Source organism: Nanorana parkeri, unplaced genomic scaffold (genome assembly GCF_000935625.1).
Source record: "Nanorana parkeri isolate BGI_ZX_2015 unplaced genomic scaffold, ASM93562v1 scaffold17, whole genome shotgun sequence".
Classification (NCBI taxonomy): domain Eukaryota; kingdom Metazoa; phylum Chordata; class Amphibia; order Anura; family Dicroglossidae; genus Nanorana; species Nanorana parkeri.
This window is the reverse complement of record NW_017306285.1, coordinates 1250467-1267737: the sequence shown is the minus strand read 5'-3', so window position 1 is coordinate 1267737 and position 17271 is coordinate 1250467. Positions and strand designations below refer to the sequence as shown.

Here is a 17271-nt window from a genome sequence, read left to right as displayed (position 1 = left end):
TGACCTGGAGCGAGTATGCAGACTGGGCTGCAAGCTTGTTCCACGTCTGTGACTACTTAAGCCATAGACCACCAACAACTAGCATTTTCACATGAATAGATCAAATAATGGCTGCCCATGAATGTCTCTGGTGACTTGTATCCTTTTTAACTGGAATGTCCCTACTGCTGATTCTAAGTGCTGGGTCACAAGAGAGCTTTGCATGCAATGTTTTCCACTGAACAGCACAACGTGCCAATTTCAGCCAAGCACATAATGTCTGTGTCATTTCAGTGTGGGACTTTACTGGAAGCGGCAATGTTCTTTTGTTGAAGATCCTGTTCATGGCTGCATCACAGCTATGAGATCAGTGGCATGAACATCTCTTGGGTGAGCTAGCCCAATGTCTGTTTTTCAAGGCAGATATATGTTCCAGTGACTGCTTAGGGCTGTTTAAAGTGGAACTGAACTCTGGAAGCAGTGCCAAAAAAGTCAGGCAGAGGTCAAAGGGCTAATCACCAGTACTACTTGTGGTCTCCCTGCAGCCGAACTTTCTCCATTACTGACTAACCATGCCTTGTTCTGCACTGTGTCTCTCTCTGGAGGAGGCCATTTTGGCATAGGCAGGGCTTTGCTTCCTCAAGTCAGAGCCTCCAGCATAGAGAACAGTGAAAAAAAGCATCGACGTCACCAAATCTCACCCTAAATCTCCAAAGACTAGCAGTCAGAGGCAGCAGTGCATTAGATCTCATGCTGCATATACATATACAAAGCTATGTGGCTGTAAGCACAGAATTCTAAACATATGAAAAATGGGGGAACCCAAGGTAGAGGCTACCAAGCACAGAATTATACCAGGAAGTGCACTGCTATTACTCAGGAGGAATTCACGGCCTAGACACCATTAACATTTCTAGATGTCCCCAATAGCATAGAAAAGCTTCAATTTTCAGTTCAGATCCACTTTAAAACAGACAAGTCAAACATGAAACAAGTACTGAAACTGTTTTAGCCAATTCACTATTTGGCCGACTGAAAAAAAAAATGACTGTAGAAAGCAACATGTCATTTATAAAAAGGATATTTGTTTGATTATTTAGCCTACTGAGAGGTGTGAATTAGACTGCAGCAACTTGTTAAATCTAATCCCGCTATTCAGCGCAGAAGAAATTATTTCCTGCTTCAATAACTGTGAAATAACACAAAGAAACCCAACCCAAAAAACAGTTAGGGCCTCATTCAACTGAAACTCTTAAATGGCCCTGAAGAGAAGGTCGTAAGTAGCCATCCAAAACCGGACAAGCTTGAACAGCTATTGCGTTTTCATTGAGTATGCCAGCAGTACACTGATTTTAAAGCAAAACCTGATTTGGCTAGTGGGGTTTAACAAACCCTAAAAGCTGGGGTTGGCAGGGCCGCTTCAAGTTGTGTTTAAGCTGCACAGAGAGTAGCCATGCCTCAAAAAATCCCCCCCCCCCCCAAAAAAAAGCCAGCAGCACAAAATAACATCCAACGCTAGAAAAACTTTATTATTCCAAGACAAACTTCAAGGAGACCCACCTGGGATGTTCTCCTCTGACATGTTTTACCTACCACTTGGCTTAATAGTAGAGACGTTCTCTATGATTAAGGCCAAAGGTGGCTGAAACGCATCAGGGGAGGAAGTCCCAGTCAGGGCTTCTTAAAGTCTGTCCTGGAATAATAGAGTCTATCTATTGTTAGATATTATGGTGTGCTGCTGGCTGTTTTTTTCTAGTTGTGTTGAAAGTCTGTGGTAAGGGTGAGCCCCAGCTTGGCATCCACTATAGAGGGCTAAAGAGCAAACTATTCCTAGTAGGCAGGCTCAGGCAGTCTTAAAAGTTCGGGCAAATCTAGTCTTACTGTTCTCTGAACAGTGTGTACTTGTAAATGTAATACCTTGTGTTCCATTCTTCATTTGTTTTGGCTCGTTCCCTCCTGGATGCCCTCTGCTTCTCTTCTAATCTTTCCTTCTCTTTACTAGCCTGATCTGAAAGAAGAAGAAGAACATATTATTCATACACAAATAATTAACCTCATGCTATCTGCAGTGTAAAGAGAGGAGATCCGAATTTTACAGCATCACACAAGTGGAAAGGAGAGAGGTGACTCAGACACTTACCTAGATCCCCGTTCTCCATGTGTCTGATGTCGGGTCTTAACCGGCAGTCCGTGGGGGCCAAAACTGACACCATGTCTTTGTCGAATTCATTAAGAGCCACGGCAAAATGGGTAAAATTGTACATCTTGGGAGGAAAAAGGCAGAATGTTACAAGATGTAGACTTGTATATGAATCATTCATTACATCTTCTTTGCCAAGTTTGGATTTATTTTTTTGGTACTGTAGTACAGTTCAGAAAGAATATTAATGATAAAAGATTATAAAGATTCTGTGATAACCTGAGACGTGTTTAAAGGTCGGCTACTGATCCTCCATAGAAGGGTACTGCCAGGTATGACCTGCACAGTCTCCTGGACCTCTGGCATATCATCAGCTTCGTCTGTGTCTGGATTCACAGTTTCTTCACTCTGCAGGTAATGAGGTGTGAGAAGAAAAAAAAAATGAATAATCTGTTGCTTACTTCTCTGCCTTGAAGATATATGTAGGTAGTCTAGCCATCAAGTCTCATTGCTGTCCCCCGCAGTACCTCCTCTTGGCCACAAGATGTCCTCAGTCTACCAGGTTAAATGCCCACCAACCCAGCATCATTCAGCATGGAAGACTGAGGACCATGGCACCCTTCATTCTAAGCATACTGGTGCAGAGAGTGGTGCTGACATCATCACATTAGTGCCACTTTCTGCACCAGTATGCTTAGAATGAAAGATACCTTCATTCTAAGCTCTATGAGCATAGGTCCTGTATTCCTCAATCATTGGGATGAGTATAAATGGTCTAGTCTTTACCTTTCAACTTTAGCAGTGACTCCACCAAATCTATCACCAAATCTATTACTTCTCAGGCCCCAGGAGTCCTTAAGTACTTTTCCTCACTTCATAGACCTGAGGATGATTCTATGTGATCTCCTCCTTGCTTCTCAGCCACTGAAATGATTATCGGTGGTCCAGTTTTAATAATCAGCTTTGGCAGTTAGCCATAATGGTCTAATCCCCCCCTCTTGATTCCGGGAGGTTTACCTAGGTGGTTTAGCCCTAGTGTCTCAGTCCTGAAAGTGAATCTAGGTAATTTAATCCTTACTTCTAAGCTCTTGGAATGAGTTATGTTGGCCTTGCTCCCCCTTCTCAGCCCAGGGGATGTATTTAGTGGCCGGTTCTTCTCATGTCCATGTGATTTGGTCTTACGTACTCAGCCCTGAGTTGGTGTCTAGTCGCTTTGTCTTTAGAAAAAGTCTAGGAAGTATTTAAAAAAGAACTATGGCCCAACCTATACTAATGTCCTCCTGTGACCCAAAACTCAGCATACAGTAGGCTATTGCCTGCTATATGCTGACTGCACAGAGCCGCGCTGCAGCCGGGACGGATCCCAACAATATTGTCAGGATTCACCCCTCCACTTGATTGACAGCTGGCTCTGTCTCTCTAGATGCAGAGCCAGCTGTGCCCGCCCCTTCCCTGTCTGTCCCTCTAGTCAGCGCTGGGGAACAGAGAGGGGAGGGTGTATCCCTGCGGGGAGCAGTGACTGACAGCCACCGCTTTATGCAGGGAGAACGGGAACGGCGCGATCAAGGGTCAATTCTCAATCACTAGAGCTGACGTGTGACACCTTAAGTGTCACACGTTGGCTCTAATTTTGTCGATTAGTGTATTTCACTCTCCCCATAATTCTATTTTACTTTTCAGTCCTGGTAATGAAATCAGGTGAAGTGTCACTCAGTCCTCTCACCGGTTTATTTTTCTTCGGTTCACCGCCCTTCTTTTCTGATTTCTTGTAAGCCTCATACGTAGCAGGATCTACACTCCACAAGCACTCTGTCCACTTTCCGTATATCATACATAGTTTCTTTTTGCTATAAAAAGTGCAAAACCATTATGTATTAGCAGTGAGTACATGGAGTAAATTATTTATTTCCTCGATCCATGCTGTATAACCAAGTGCAATCAATAATAAAGAACAAAAAATTAGCTGAGAGCTACAAAGCACAGAGATCAGGAAGCAGACCTACTCACCACACCTGTAAGGATTTGTGTGAAATCTAGATGCTGCGGATTATAGCCACATTATGAAATCTCATTATATTATATAGTGACTGGACCTTCTGACCATGCACCATGCATGCGGTTATTTGCTGGATCGTACTATCACTTCAAAGTTTGGTTTCTCTCGTCACCTGCAACTTCCCTTTACAGCAGAAATATATTCCGCTTTTATATTAACAAAGCATCATTCTGCTCCGAGTTTATTAAAGTGCTCAAAAGATGAAGGTACTGGAGTGCCCAGTCTGAACCTGAGCAGTGTTCTGAGCCTGTCAGTCGAGCCTTGACTCCTCATTAACATAAACAAACAAGGAATCGCTGGGCTATGGCAGAAAGGGATCTCGTCTGTCCCTTCTGTAGTAAAAAGTCAAGGCCCGATGCACTGTCCATCAACTGGATGTTGACAGAACACGTCTGTTGTGTGGGTGAATGATGAGTGCTCAGGGCCAGCTTGTCATTCTGCAGACTATTAATAAGACAGATTGGGCAGGATCTAATAACTGAGTTCACATTACACATCCTTGCACTATTACAAAAACAAAAACATATCTAGAACAATTGGTGAGTCCCTGAGGCACAAGATGGATTATGAGACACTTGGATCAGTACACCTCGGTAATAAAGGAAAAAGGATGCTTTGTTATGATGTTCCTCAGCCATGGACAAGCCCATGGCAATCCATATTTCTATACAGTATACAGTACATGCCTTCAATAAAGTGGCTAAAGCAATGCACAAAAGAAATGCATCAAAATACTGGCTGGGAAATCTACTCTCTGTATATGTCCTAGGCCACCAATGTCTCCATATCGGCCACATTAGAGACAAATGTCACAGTTGGTCCAGAAGTGAGAGACTCAAAGCAGCTGGGAAAATCTCTCAATGCCCACCATTTCTGGTAGGAGATCTGGTAGGAGATCTGCCAGTTTATCGGCACGGTTAGTCTAATATGGCTCAGGAGAAAAAAAACAAGGAACTCTAATTGCTACAGTACGTACTTCTTATCTTGAATATATCCTTCTACTCGGTGCAGCTCCTTTCCAAACAGGCCGCAGGGTTTGAAGTTCAGGATGCATTTATCTCCAGTGCTAGAACAAAGCACATAAAAACAAATGATTAAAGAAGAACCTGGCTAAGCTTTATTTACCTCTAAACTGGATACATAAAACAATACCCAAAGTCATTTCACCAATAGTATCCCTTACTGTTACCTACTCCCCCCTGTCATGTCATAGACCTCTCCTCTTTTGGGGTGAGTCTAATTAATGTCTTGCTGGCCCGGCTCTTCCGCCCCTCCATTCACCTCACCTCAGAAATCTTGTGATAACTTCCTATGCTCTCTGCCTATGCAGAATGAGGAGTTATGGAGAAGAGGAGGTTGAGAGGGGGAAGATGAGAAGAGGTCTGTGCTTTTTGCAATCCATTAGAAAGTAATTCGGAGCTGTGTTGTCTTGTCGAAGTGGAGTGGGAGCAGCATACTATATTTCTGGCACATCAACAGTTATTTTTCTGTACTTGTAGCATGCTTAAAAGGGATAAACAATGGGGAATATTGTGTGTATTCCACAGATTATATAAATATGTATTTGTTTAAATTTTGCATTGACATACGCTTGAAGAACCAACTTTGTGCACAGGGAAAAAATAAACTGGAACAGAAAAGGGCCTTTGCAAAACTGTTACCACAAGGCTGAAAGCACATAATTGTCTAAAAATGGTTAGGCCAAACTCTGGCCCAAATCCCATCATGCATCTGCCTCTGGGAGTCATGCCTGTGGCTATCAAGAGTCCTGCAATGCCTTCAGGCACTTTTCATTTCACAACAGCTGGAGTGCCAAAGTCTGGCTGCCTATGGTCTAAAATGTCTGTGTGCTGTTACATTATCAGTACCTTTCACTGGAACACCTGAAATTAATAAATTTGGAGCAACGTATACTACTTTTGGGGCCATATATATGTAGGTGTGATGATCATGTGACCACAAATGTTTGGTCATATACGGTATATTGACTTCTAATACATGGGGGACTTCTATTGTTTAGTTTAAAGGATTCATTAGAAGCATCCATGACAGGGAGTCCAGAGGTTTGTAATGATTTACCTGTGGTTTAAAATTTCCACCGTCCCATACTGCTCTATCCACAGCTTCCCGATAATAACATTGTGTACACAGCAGGTGGGGTTTACCCATGTATAGACATCTTTGTGCCTGCAGAGGAATAACGAGATATTAGAAACGACAATGAGGAGACAAAAGCATGAGTATATGTTTAATCATGCAAAGGATCTCGGTGTGATCTAGAAGGCAAAGTCTGCTTTAGGAGAATTTAGATGGTCTGAGAATATAAAACCTCTAAGCTGGATGTGCGTCCATGTTCCCTCTATAACTTGTCCTATATAAACATTGCTCAACATTCTTCTCTGAGTCAAAGAAAGTGCCATATAGGTATAGGCATCTGCATGCTTCTTTATACTGGTTTTATATATCCTCTCTTGAAGTTACAGTTACAATATAATGGAAACAACAGTATCAGTTCATCAACTTAAAGCTGAGCTCTGGAGTAAGTAAATATTGTAAATACAAGAGTCATGCGTATTCTTCCTTGAAGCTTGGTGAGCGTTGTGTATTTCTTCCAGATCTGTGCAGTAATGCGGTGAGAAACTTTGCGTTCCTGTAATAAAGACTGGCCACCGCGGCTCTCACTCCTTGTGCACGGTGATTGGTCTTGTATCCACCATCTTGGCCTTGTTTGCTATGCTAGGACTTGCCATATCCCAGATCTCCTCCCATCTCTCTATCCGTACATCTAGTGTGGTTGTGAATGCTGCAATGTCACTGGAATGGCTACTCTATATCTTCATTGAGCAGCTCTAGATACAAACTTTTGTTCAGTCTTTCAAAAACAGTATCCAGTTTGCCTCACCGCTCTAGGATCACAATCTGGATTTGGGATGTTGGACAATCCTTGTGGGCCCTACTGTCCTTAAATATGGACTTGGGTGAAACTTTGGATTCCACCCGCCGTATAGGAAAATCCTATACACGTTAGCATCATCTACGAGCACTAATGCCGTACAAATGGCACCCACCCAACTAGACGCTGGGCTGAAATTTGATAATGTTGAAATGGCACTGGCATGTAAATTGGATGCCCAACATCAGCAAAATGACACCACACAAAGTATAATAATGCAAACATGCTTTTACTACAGGTGAAACGTCAATGGACTATTATACTAACCCCCCCCCCCCTTTTAATAAAAAAACATTTACAATTTGCAAATGTGTACAGAAATCGCTATGCAGGTGCTATCATTTAAGCTGCCATGCCTGGCAAAAGGCAAGACAAGAAGAAGACGATGGTCAGCCATGTTTTCAAAATGTTTTTTATGTTGTACATTGTTAATATCCTCTAAATCCTTAAAATTTCTGATATTTTCCCTTTAATCTTTTTTTTTTTACATACCGAAGTGTGTACATTTAGTGCCCTCTGGCCTCTGGTGCAAAGTGCGCCTCCCATTCAAACTTACTTGAGCAGCTCCAGGGTGATGGTTCCTCTGGGTTCGGCCTCCACGCTCTTGCCCCAGAACTTCAGCTTCGGGTAAATAGAGCCATGGAAGAGGAAGTCTTTATTCAGACCTTCAGCATAAAAGGCACTAACGGGAGGATGATGGCTGACTTGCTCAGATATGAGCCGGAAGCCCAGGTCTTCCCTGCAAGAGACGGTACATGAGTCACGTGGAAGGGACTGGGTCGGTTTTCCCCGTAATGACCAGGACTTACCTTAATAATTCATATGTCTCTCCCAGAAGAGGGTTGAAGGGTTTGCCAGTCCTCTCCCATTGAGATGCTACAGCTGAAACAGCAAACGCAGCCACAGACTGTAATGGATAAAACAAAAAAGGAACACAAAATATTAGAAAAGAATACTCGTCTAACTAAAAAGCTGCCTGAATTATTAAATACAATCAAGTAACACTTTCCTGCCAGCGGGAAGGCAACCACGCTACAAATGAGCAACTCTCCACCACTCAACACCTAGCATTGATGTGCTTGTACCCCTCCTCTCCACTTTACACCATGCGGACTATAACTATAAAGGAGCTATGTAGAAAAGCCTCCACTTAGAACTGTGATTTGTTTTCCTAGTTCAGAATTGAAAATGTGTTGGAGGAATAGTTACAATTTAAAGGGTAAGCACATAGAGTTAGAGTAATGCAAACACCATACAAAGATTTATTCATCTATACAGAACATTTTTGGTTAAATTGTATACAATTATGTAATATGGGCATTTAGATACAAAATATAGGTTTAAAGCATGTAATCCACAGCAACCATTCAACTCTTCTTACTCCAGAAAATGGAGATATCTCCTCGGACATTTTTATCCCCCATAAGCAATACACTGTATCTTATTTTCATTATATCAATTGGTGTTTTTCTCTGCCGTGAAAACTGCAGAAACGTTCCAGCAATTCCTGTCACTCTGAGTAATTGTAGTGACATTTCAATTTCTATGGAGAAGGCAACAGAAAGGTTAAGCCCTCCTCAATCCTTGCTGGATCTCTATTCGCCAACTACAAAGAGCTCCCATAGTGTTTGGGAAAACCGCAGTGTCTAGCCGTGTAGAGATTGTATCACCCGAGGAGGACTTCCATGGCTGAGTGTGTGATGTAACTTCTGCGACATGAGCTGATAAGGCCTCAGATAGATGAGTATTATGCATTGCTAAAATAACTGCACACTGTTACAAACTTAATGTCATCAGTACTATGTGTTTAACTATGCTGTATTGTGGAAGCAATTTCCTGAATTTGTGGTCCAAATGTTTTGTAAAAAATTATTACAAGAGGAAACCTGCCATCACTGACTGCCTCCAGTTGGCTGCCAGTCTGGATGATTCTCCAGTTTTAGTGCTTTCCGAGTCAGTGACATGAAACAAGAATTCAGAAATTGTAATCTGTGTACTTTTTTGGGCCAGTGACTCAAAGTACGGAAGCCCCTACTACAAGAAACATTTGTCTAAATTCAAAGAACATTTTAACTGACCTAGACATTTGTTTTTATGGGCTTCCGGTAACAAAGAAGCACTTTACTAATTGGGCATAGAGTAAGTGCTCCAAAAATGTATATTTTGTTAAAAAGAGAAGAAAAACCTTTTTTGGGGGGCTTTACTTCTCTATTGGCTCACGGGACCTCCTGTGTGTCCTCCTGTGACCTAAAGTCAGCATATAGCGGGCTACTGCACCCTGGAAGAATTCTGACAATATTGTCAAGATCTACCTAATGGACAACTGGCTCTGCCTCTCTAGAGCAAGAGCCAGCTATGCTCTCCCCCTCCCTTGTCTGCCCCTCCAATGAGCATAGGAGGAACAAAGAGGGGAGGGGACTTGTAGTCACTACTCTCTGCATGGAGGAGACCGTGAGCTGAGCGATCAGTGGTTAAATGATCTCTCAGCTCTCAGTATATAGAGCAAATGTGTGACAGTTCCAGTGTCACATGCCGCCTCCAAGTATGGGGAAGAGTATATTTTACTCTCCCAATATTCCTTTAAGGATGAGATATCTAACAACAGAGCAAAACCAGATAGTAATATCCAAAACTGCTTCTGAACAGCAGTGAAATCCCAGATTTGGGTGTATCTACCCTTCAATTCCTTTCCTAATCCTTACTTCACTATGTTAACATAGCACATAGTGAGGGTTATGAATGAGATAGAAATTAGTATTAATGGGGTAACTCAATGAGACTGCAGCTGTTCTGCTTCTTCTACAGGCCACATGAAAGATTACCTGACTAGGTCACATTTAGGGTCAGTGATGTTACTGCTTTCCAGGGAACTGGCAGGACCACAGCATGGGCTGCTATAGAAACATTGTTAGATCACACAATGCTTGTCCTCTCCTGGCCTCTAGATCCGAGCACCACGCCTCAAATACTTCTGTGCATGCTCCAAATTCCTCCGTAAACTCCCAGGCACGGAGCCACTGGGAGCTGCTTTCATTGCTGTGGGAACAGCACCGGTCTAGGTGTATCCACAGCAAGCTTACATAACAGCAGTGTCCAAGTTCTCTTTTCTCTATATAGGAGGAAGCATTTACTCTCATTGTATGTACTGAAGGATCCAAAGGTAACAGTGGGAACACAATGTGGTAATCTGTCATTTTCCCTCATTATCAGATCTGTATATGTCATTCTGGTGGAAACAGCCAGCAAAATCTCAAATGCTTACTCAAGCTCAAACATCCACCTACACCCCATCACCAACCATGACCTCCAAAACTGTCCAATAAACCAATCTCATTCATCATTTGCTCATCATATAGTGAAACAGTAAACATGAGTGGCTTATCAAAGATTGCATCAGCAGCATTTTATGTATGCTCAGCAGGTCTTTTATAACCGACAAACTTTCACATAAAATCATAAACTACAAAAAAGATTAAGGGGACGCCATCAACATAAATGAATAGCTTAGAGCTAAAGCAGGAATTTAGTCAACAATGGAGACTGGGTAGTTTTGGCTTTGCGGGCATTTTGAATTGTAAGTGAATGGAAATTCATACAAGTGGGTATTGCACATGGTGGCTATGCCACTCCAATGGGTTCATTTCATTTTATAGTTGGCTGCACAGAAAGCGGTCTAAAAATGGTGGAGCAACGAATGCCTGTCTACACAAAGACGGGTTTAATGGAGATAAGAACGTGTGTAGCTTAGTGTGTAAGATACCACAGTGGTTGACAGAAGCCGGGGTTTAACAAAGACTTGAAAAACATAATGCAAATAAATCGTTAGGACAATTCATTTCCCATGTGCGTTATCCTTTTAGGGATGCGCCGATACTGGGCATTTCTAATTTCAAAATGCCCCGATACTGAGCGCAGATACAGCCACTTTAAATCTTTAAACACATGCGGCTTCCGCAAGGTCCCACGCTTGCTGAGGACCTCTCAGCGCTACATACAGCGCCAGCCGCACATCTACTTCCCCTCATTCTTGTGGATCCTCACCTCCGGACCTCTGGTGAGACCATGCACAGCCCCCCTTAGACCGTGCACAGCCCCCCTTAGACCCTACACATATCTAAGCTGTAAAATACCCTTCGTATGATAAAACTGTCTCAATCTTGTTCTTTTCTTGTTTACACTACCTGGAATAAAAAGTTCATTTTCCAAACGTTCATATTGACCTATTTATCAATAAACCATCGCCAAGTGGTCTTTTACCAAACTAAAGGCTCCCAATTTAATAACCTTTCCTTGCATGTGAGACCTCCCATCCCTTTACTTCTTTGCCTCAATCCTCCTAACATATTCTATGTCCTTCTTACAGAGCGTTGCTAAACATGTAAGATTTCAACTCTGACAGGAAGTAAGGGCGGCCATCATTACAGAGGGTCTAACCATTCCCTACTCCTCTGGCCCTTATTCAAAGAGTGGAGTTGGGCTTTAAACATTGCTACAGATCCCTTTTATAGCAATAATAATTTCTGCAATAGATATGGAGTTAAGGATTGAATTCTACAGCACCATACAGTGGAAGGTTCCCTCCGACATGGAAGAGCACTGTAAGCATTGGAGGCGTGTTCTATCAAGACCGACATTATGTCATACAAAAGCCACACATTCAACATGTCCTGGCCCCTGCCTGAACCCTCATATAAGGGAATATAAACCTCTATGCAGTCTTCAACAAGATAATATGAATTACCATTGTGCAACAACATACTGATTATGTATATTGCCTATGGATTCCCAAAGGCGGTTTCGTTACATTTGGATGAACTGTGTCCTCGTGGATGACTCACGGTGGAAGTGTTCCACGCTGGAATGTGGAAGTCAGTGATGACAGGCCAAGATAAGGAGCTCGGCTTAGAAAATGAGCTCAAAGAGAATTTGCTATCTGTTCATTTTTCTCAAATAAAAGTATTTTCCAGCCTTTCACTTTGGAATTCATTGCTACTACATTTTACTGTTAAAACCGTACTTCGGGCAGATATAAAAGACACAAATTAATACAGCTCTGTGCTCATGAATACAACATTAAATGCATTTTTTAAATGCCAGTAGTGTAAGCACCTGACTTTTGCAATCCGTGTATAGTAAATCCAAGACTAGCAGAGGAAGAAGCAGGACAAGAAGCCAATCAGCTATGCTGCAGTGCCCATGTGCTTCTACCGGGCACGTCAATAAGAGGAGAGAACAGAGTGACAGCTCATCAGTCTGGTGCTCCTCTTTTTAGGCCTTGTTCACACCAAAAGCAGAGCAGATCTGCTTAGGTTTCTGCACACGCAGTGAAGTGGGTTTTGCCGCGTTTTTGATGCGTTCCGGGCCGTTTTTGGTAAAAAAAAATGTTTAAAGTTTAAAATGGGCTTTCAGTGTGTTCCAGGGCGCTTGCATGCGTTCCAGAGCAGATCCAGAGCAGGTAAAATAGGGCCTGCTGCAGTTTTTTTTACCTGCTCTGGAACTGAACGCTCCGGTGTGAACTAGAGCCCAAAATTCCATTGGAATACATTAGACGCAGTTTTGATCCGGTCTTTAACTGCTCTGCTCTTGGAACGCGCTTGGTGTGAACAAGGTCTCAGTGTCATGGCGGCACCACCCTGCAGCAGTCTCAAGGCTTTTGGATTTCTATACAAGGAAGGTTTATGCATGTAAAAAAAATGCCTAAATACATTAAATGCACATATAAAATGTCATAGTAAAATTGTGGAAATGTTGAAATAAATAGTCTGGCAACAGCATCTCTTTAAAGTGTATGTAAACCCGAACATTGAACTTTGGTCCCTTTTGGTCTGTTAAATGCTCCATTGGATAATTTTTTTTTTATATCCGTTCACACCAGGGCGGTTCGGCAGACATGAACGATCCCATACATTGCTATGGGGACGGTTCAGACGACCGCACGGTTCAGCGTGATCCGACGCCCCCGACCCCCACTGCTCCCTGCACTATTTTTGCCGCGCTGATCAGTGCGGTTTCCATACAGCATTCAATGGAACAGCGCTGGGTTTGGTGCATTTTAATTGCGTTTCAGCGCTGAAGCGCAATTAAAAACTCCCAAAACCGTACTGATCTGCAGCCGCCCCGGTGTGAATGGGCTCTTAGACAAGTTTAAAAAAAAAAACTGGTTAATCGAACAAGAAATCTTGTGAGCTGATAACTTCCTGTTCCCTCTGCATGTGCGGATTGTTCTCAGGTATGTCTGAGGGCTACAGGATTAAGCCCCATTGAGAGAATAGGAGAGGGTTGGAAATCTGCAGTCCTATCTTGTTTCTGTTATCCAGATACAGGAGGGTGAGCGAGTAATCCTAGAACAGGAAGTGTGTTACAAGCAGAATTTGCTAGTAACACACTTGCTGTCCTAGGACTACTCACTCACCCTCCTGTATCAGGATAACAGAAAAATTAGACATCTCCTGACTCGCTAAGGGCCTGTTCACACGACGTCCGTTTTGTGTGCTGATCGTCTCCGTACGCTGCTGCACTCAAAATGCATCCCAATGTATCCCTATGTGTTTTATGGGCTACAGTTCTCACGTGCGCAGTCCGTTCAGCTTACGACAGAAAAAATACTGCATGTCACATTTTGTCAGGTCCGGAAACGGACTGGATACGCAAACGCGTCAAAAACGCGTCAAAAACGCACTGCGCTGCAGCTAACATACTAACAGCCCCACTCCAGCAAAAAAAAAAAATTGTGCTGGAACGCATCAAAAACGCGGCCAAAACGCACTGCATCAGCAGCTCCACGTCTGCTGATCAGGACCTGATCTCATGTGAACAGGCCCTAAGGCCTGTCACACTAGCAGTTCCGTCACTGGCAATAACTCTGCAGAGGCCAAATAGCTCAAATTAACTCAGCTTCTTCTATTGCTTTTCTCCTCCACTGCAAGGATCAGTGATGTGTCTCGGGACTCTGCAGCTTATCTGCCAGTGAGGGAGCCACTTCCATTAGAATGAGCAGTTTCATTCTGGTGATTCTGCCACTGGTGAAGAGTAACATACAAACTGTGTCTAAATCTGCAAACCACACACTGTTGTGCTGTTTACGAGGTTTGACGGCAAACCTTCAAAGATCAGCGCTACCTAATACTGGCAGTACCCCGCGGAGAGATGCTGGCGCACAAGCTTTAAGCATCGCCTCTTCCAGCACAGAGAGGCATGAAGCCTGCTGGAAAATGTATGCGCGTACGTGTCAGATACTGACCTGCATCCTGAGTAGCGGATCTGTACAGGAGCAGGCCTTGTTGATCAGGTATGTGTGCTCCATGTATTCGGTGATTCGCTGCAGGAAGCTCAGAGGCTCGTTAAAAACAATCGGCATGGTGATTTTCGACAGTTCCTGCAGGCCGGGAGAGAAAACAAGAAAACAAGGTTACAGCGGGCGACTCTCGGGACTAAGAAATCCATTCCTGCTGCAAGGGTAATGCGGGCAATTTAAACAGAAAAATATTCATGAGAGAAAGCAACATTGGCTCATCAACACTGTGATTTCAACTTATCATCTTATATTTGTGGAATACTAATACCAACCATGGAGAACACTGAGGGTCCATGTCTACGGGCCTTGAGCTCACAGTCTCCCTTGAGACAGAAGACGATGGGACCAAACTGCACACGGGATTGCTTGTGTTCCCGCAGATGTGTACAACATATACTTGTGATATATGAAATCAGGGATTCGTTCCCCAGAGAGGTGGATAGAGGTTTTCCTACGTCTGCTGACAGCTGGAGGAATTAGTTAGCTGGCCATGGAAATAAAGCCAAAAGGAGGCAAACAAACATATTTTTCTCGTGAGGTTGAGGTCAATCCCTCCCCATCCTCTCTTCTATACCCAGCATATGATACTATTAATCTTACACCAGACAGTTTATATAGTAGTCTACACTATATTAAAAGCTTTACTCCTACTAGCTTCACGGCCCAGGGCTCAGCACTGGGCACACGGCCCAGGGCTCAGCACTGGGCACACGGCCCAGGGCTCAGCACTGGGCACACGGCCCAGGGCTCAGCACTGGGCACACGACCCATGGCTCAGCACTGGGCACACGACCCATGGCTCAGCACTGGGCACACGACCCATGGCTCAGCACTGGACACACGACCCATGGCTCAGCACTGGTTGGAGATAACAATCACACGACCCATGGCTCAGCAATTGCCATGGCTCAGCACTGGGCACAGTCTCTACTGAAGGATGATGTTCTTCTAAAGCTGACCAGAATCCTGTTCCAATCCCAAACAGTTTGGCACTGGCCACAAGATTTCCTGGTATTCAATGAGGTCATTTTAACACTCTGTAGCTTTAATTATCTGCATGAGTGGGACATTTTTGTTATAGAAAAGTTGTTAGAACACAGCGGGTCTACTTTGTGTTGATCACCCTCACATAAGCATAATAACAAAAAACAAACCACCATGCCGGCTTAATGTGACAATGTTTTTTTCCACAACACAATACTGCTGTTTGAGCATATTAAAATCTGCTTTGTAAATGATGTATATTAATCAGTCTTGCCCTGGCACCGTGGGTCCAGGACTTTGTTTTGGAACAAGCAACAATCTCATTGTACAAGGGGTGTGAGGCAAGAAAGCTCTGCTGGGTATAATTACACGGCATTATTTAATGTACAACAGAGGGAACATAACAGAGAACGGGCACAAGCAGCCAGGTGCCATCAATCTGTTTGTTATGTAACACAGAGATTAAAATTCAATACTGAACGGTCTGCTTCTAAAGAGCTTTCAAACACACAAAATCTGCCACCTGTCCTTAAGATCCAAACACACATCTAGGTTATTCGAGTCCATTTCAATTGGCATTTCACATATTTTAATTTGTTTTCCTGCAATCTGGGAAACCAGCCATAGCAGACAATAGCCCTTTTTTTCTGTAAAACCAATACTGCAAGCCGGTGTATTATTCTCATTCCCTTACACCTGTACAGATCCCCTGGTATCCGCAATGCCCAGTTGGAGATGTTTTAGATTTTCTTGCTGCCATGCAATGTTGTGCCTATACAGCCAATCAATATTTACAATGAAAGCCAGTGGTGGGTGACCTTTTAGATTGTAGAGGACTCAAAAATGGTTCTCAAACTATCTTTAAAGTGAACCAGTGGCCAGGCTATGGGCATTCGAGTATTCACATACTCCTAGCGAGCAGCAAATAAGCTATAATGCAAACCCTACTAACCCCTGTAGCTGCAGGCATTGTGGAGCAATTCATTCTTAACCCAGAGTTTTACGGAGACTGCAGTTTTCAGTTTTTAACAGCATTGGTATGCATCAGTTAAAACTGAAGTTTAGTCTACTTATATTTTACCTTCCCTGGTTCCCCCTCACCAACATGCTAATAAAACCTCATGTCATTACTGGATCTCTGTGCTTCTCTCTCTAATGCAGACAAATCATGGCTGGTGGGAAGGTCCACAGGGTGCTGAACGTAGCTCTATACACCTCTCAAGCAATCAGCAGGCTGGTTCTTGAGAGAAGTAATGCAAATATCAAAATGCCTTGATAGGGGTGGGTGTCAGTCTGCGGGAGTGGGCATTCCTAGAGCCTGCCTAGGATACACCCTCATATTATGCAGAGCTTCCATGATAAACAATATTGAAATCCAATGAAAAGAAGGGATGAGCCAGGGACAGTAAAGTTGGGGAGCAAAAAGCTAGATAATGCTGGATGTCCTCCAGCCACAAAAAGATTCAGACTCAATCTGACCTTGCTGGAGCTTCTAATGTACACTGTGAGCCTGTACAACACTGAAGGTAAGGTTGGAGTTCAGCTTTAATTTGACAATAACCCTACCCTGTTTCCCCTAAAATAAGACCTCCCCCGAAAGTAAGGCCTAGCACTCTTTTTCAAGATTCCTGCAATATAAGACCTACCCCGAAAGTAAGACCTAGTTTGGTGGTAGCATGTGAGGGGAAACTTGAAGAGCAGGAGTGATGGTATCAGCCTGCAGTGACATACTATATTAAGGGGATGACAGGGGACTCCCTCCGGCCAGCACAGTGACAGGGAGCACTCTAGTACCATACTACACCAACTGCTGTCCCCCTGAAGGCACTGCTTAATGTAATGGTACTGTACTGTAATGTGTAACA

General features: G+C 43.4%; 1 protein-coding gene across 1 annotated transcript in view; it reads right to left on the bottom strand.

Annotated features, from left to right (window-relative positions):
- The window catches only part of OSBPL2 (oxysterol binding protein like 2), a 31457-nt gene that overhangs the window by 557 nt on the left and 13629 nt on the right, over positions 1 to 17271 (bottom strand). The window contains exons 4-12 of the mRNA XM_018559759.1: positions 14369 to 14503; positions 7938 to 8035; positions 7685 to 7867; positions 6255 to 6362; positions 5152 to 5241; positions 3843 to 3966; positions 2399 to 2527; positions 2120 to 2243; positions 1897 to 1987 (exon numbers count right to left, since the gene is read on the bottom strand). Coding sequence (XP_018415261.1) covers positions 1897 to 1987; positions 2120 to 2243; positions 2399 to 2527; positions 3843 to 3966; positions 5152 to 5241; positions 6255 to 6362; positions 7685 to 7867; positions 7938 to 8035; positions 14369 to 14503 — 1082 coding nt within the window. The remainder of the gene's footprint in view (positions 1 to 1896; positions 1988 to 2119; positions 2244 to 2398; positions 2528 to 3842; positions 3967 to 5151; positions 5242 to 6254; positions 6363 to 7684; positions 7868 to 7937; positions 8036 to 14368; positions 14504 to 17271) is intronic.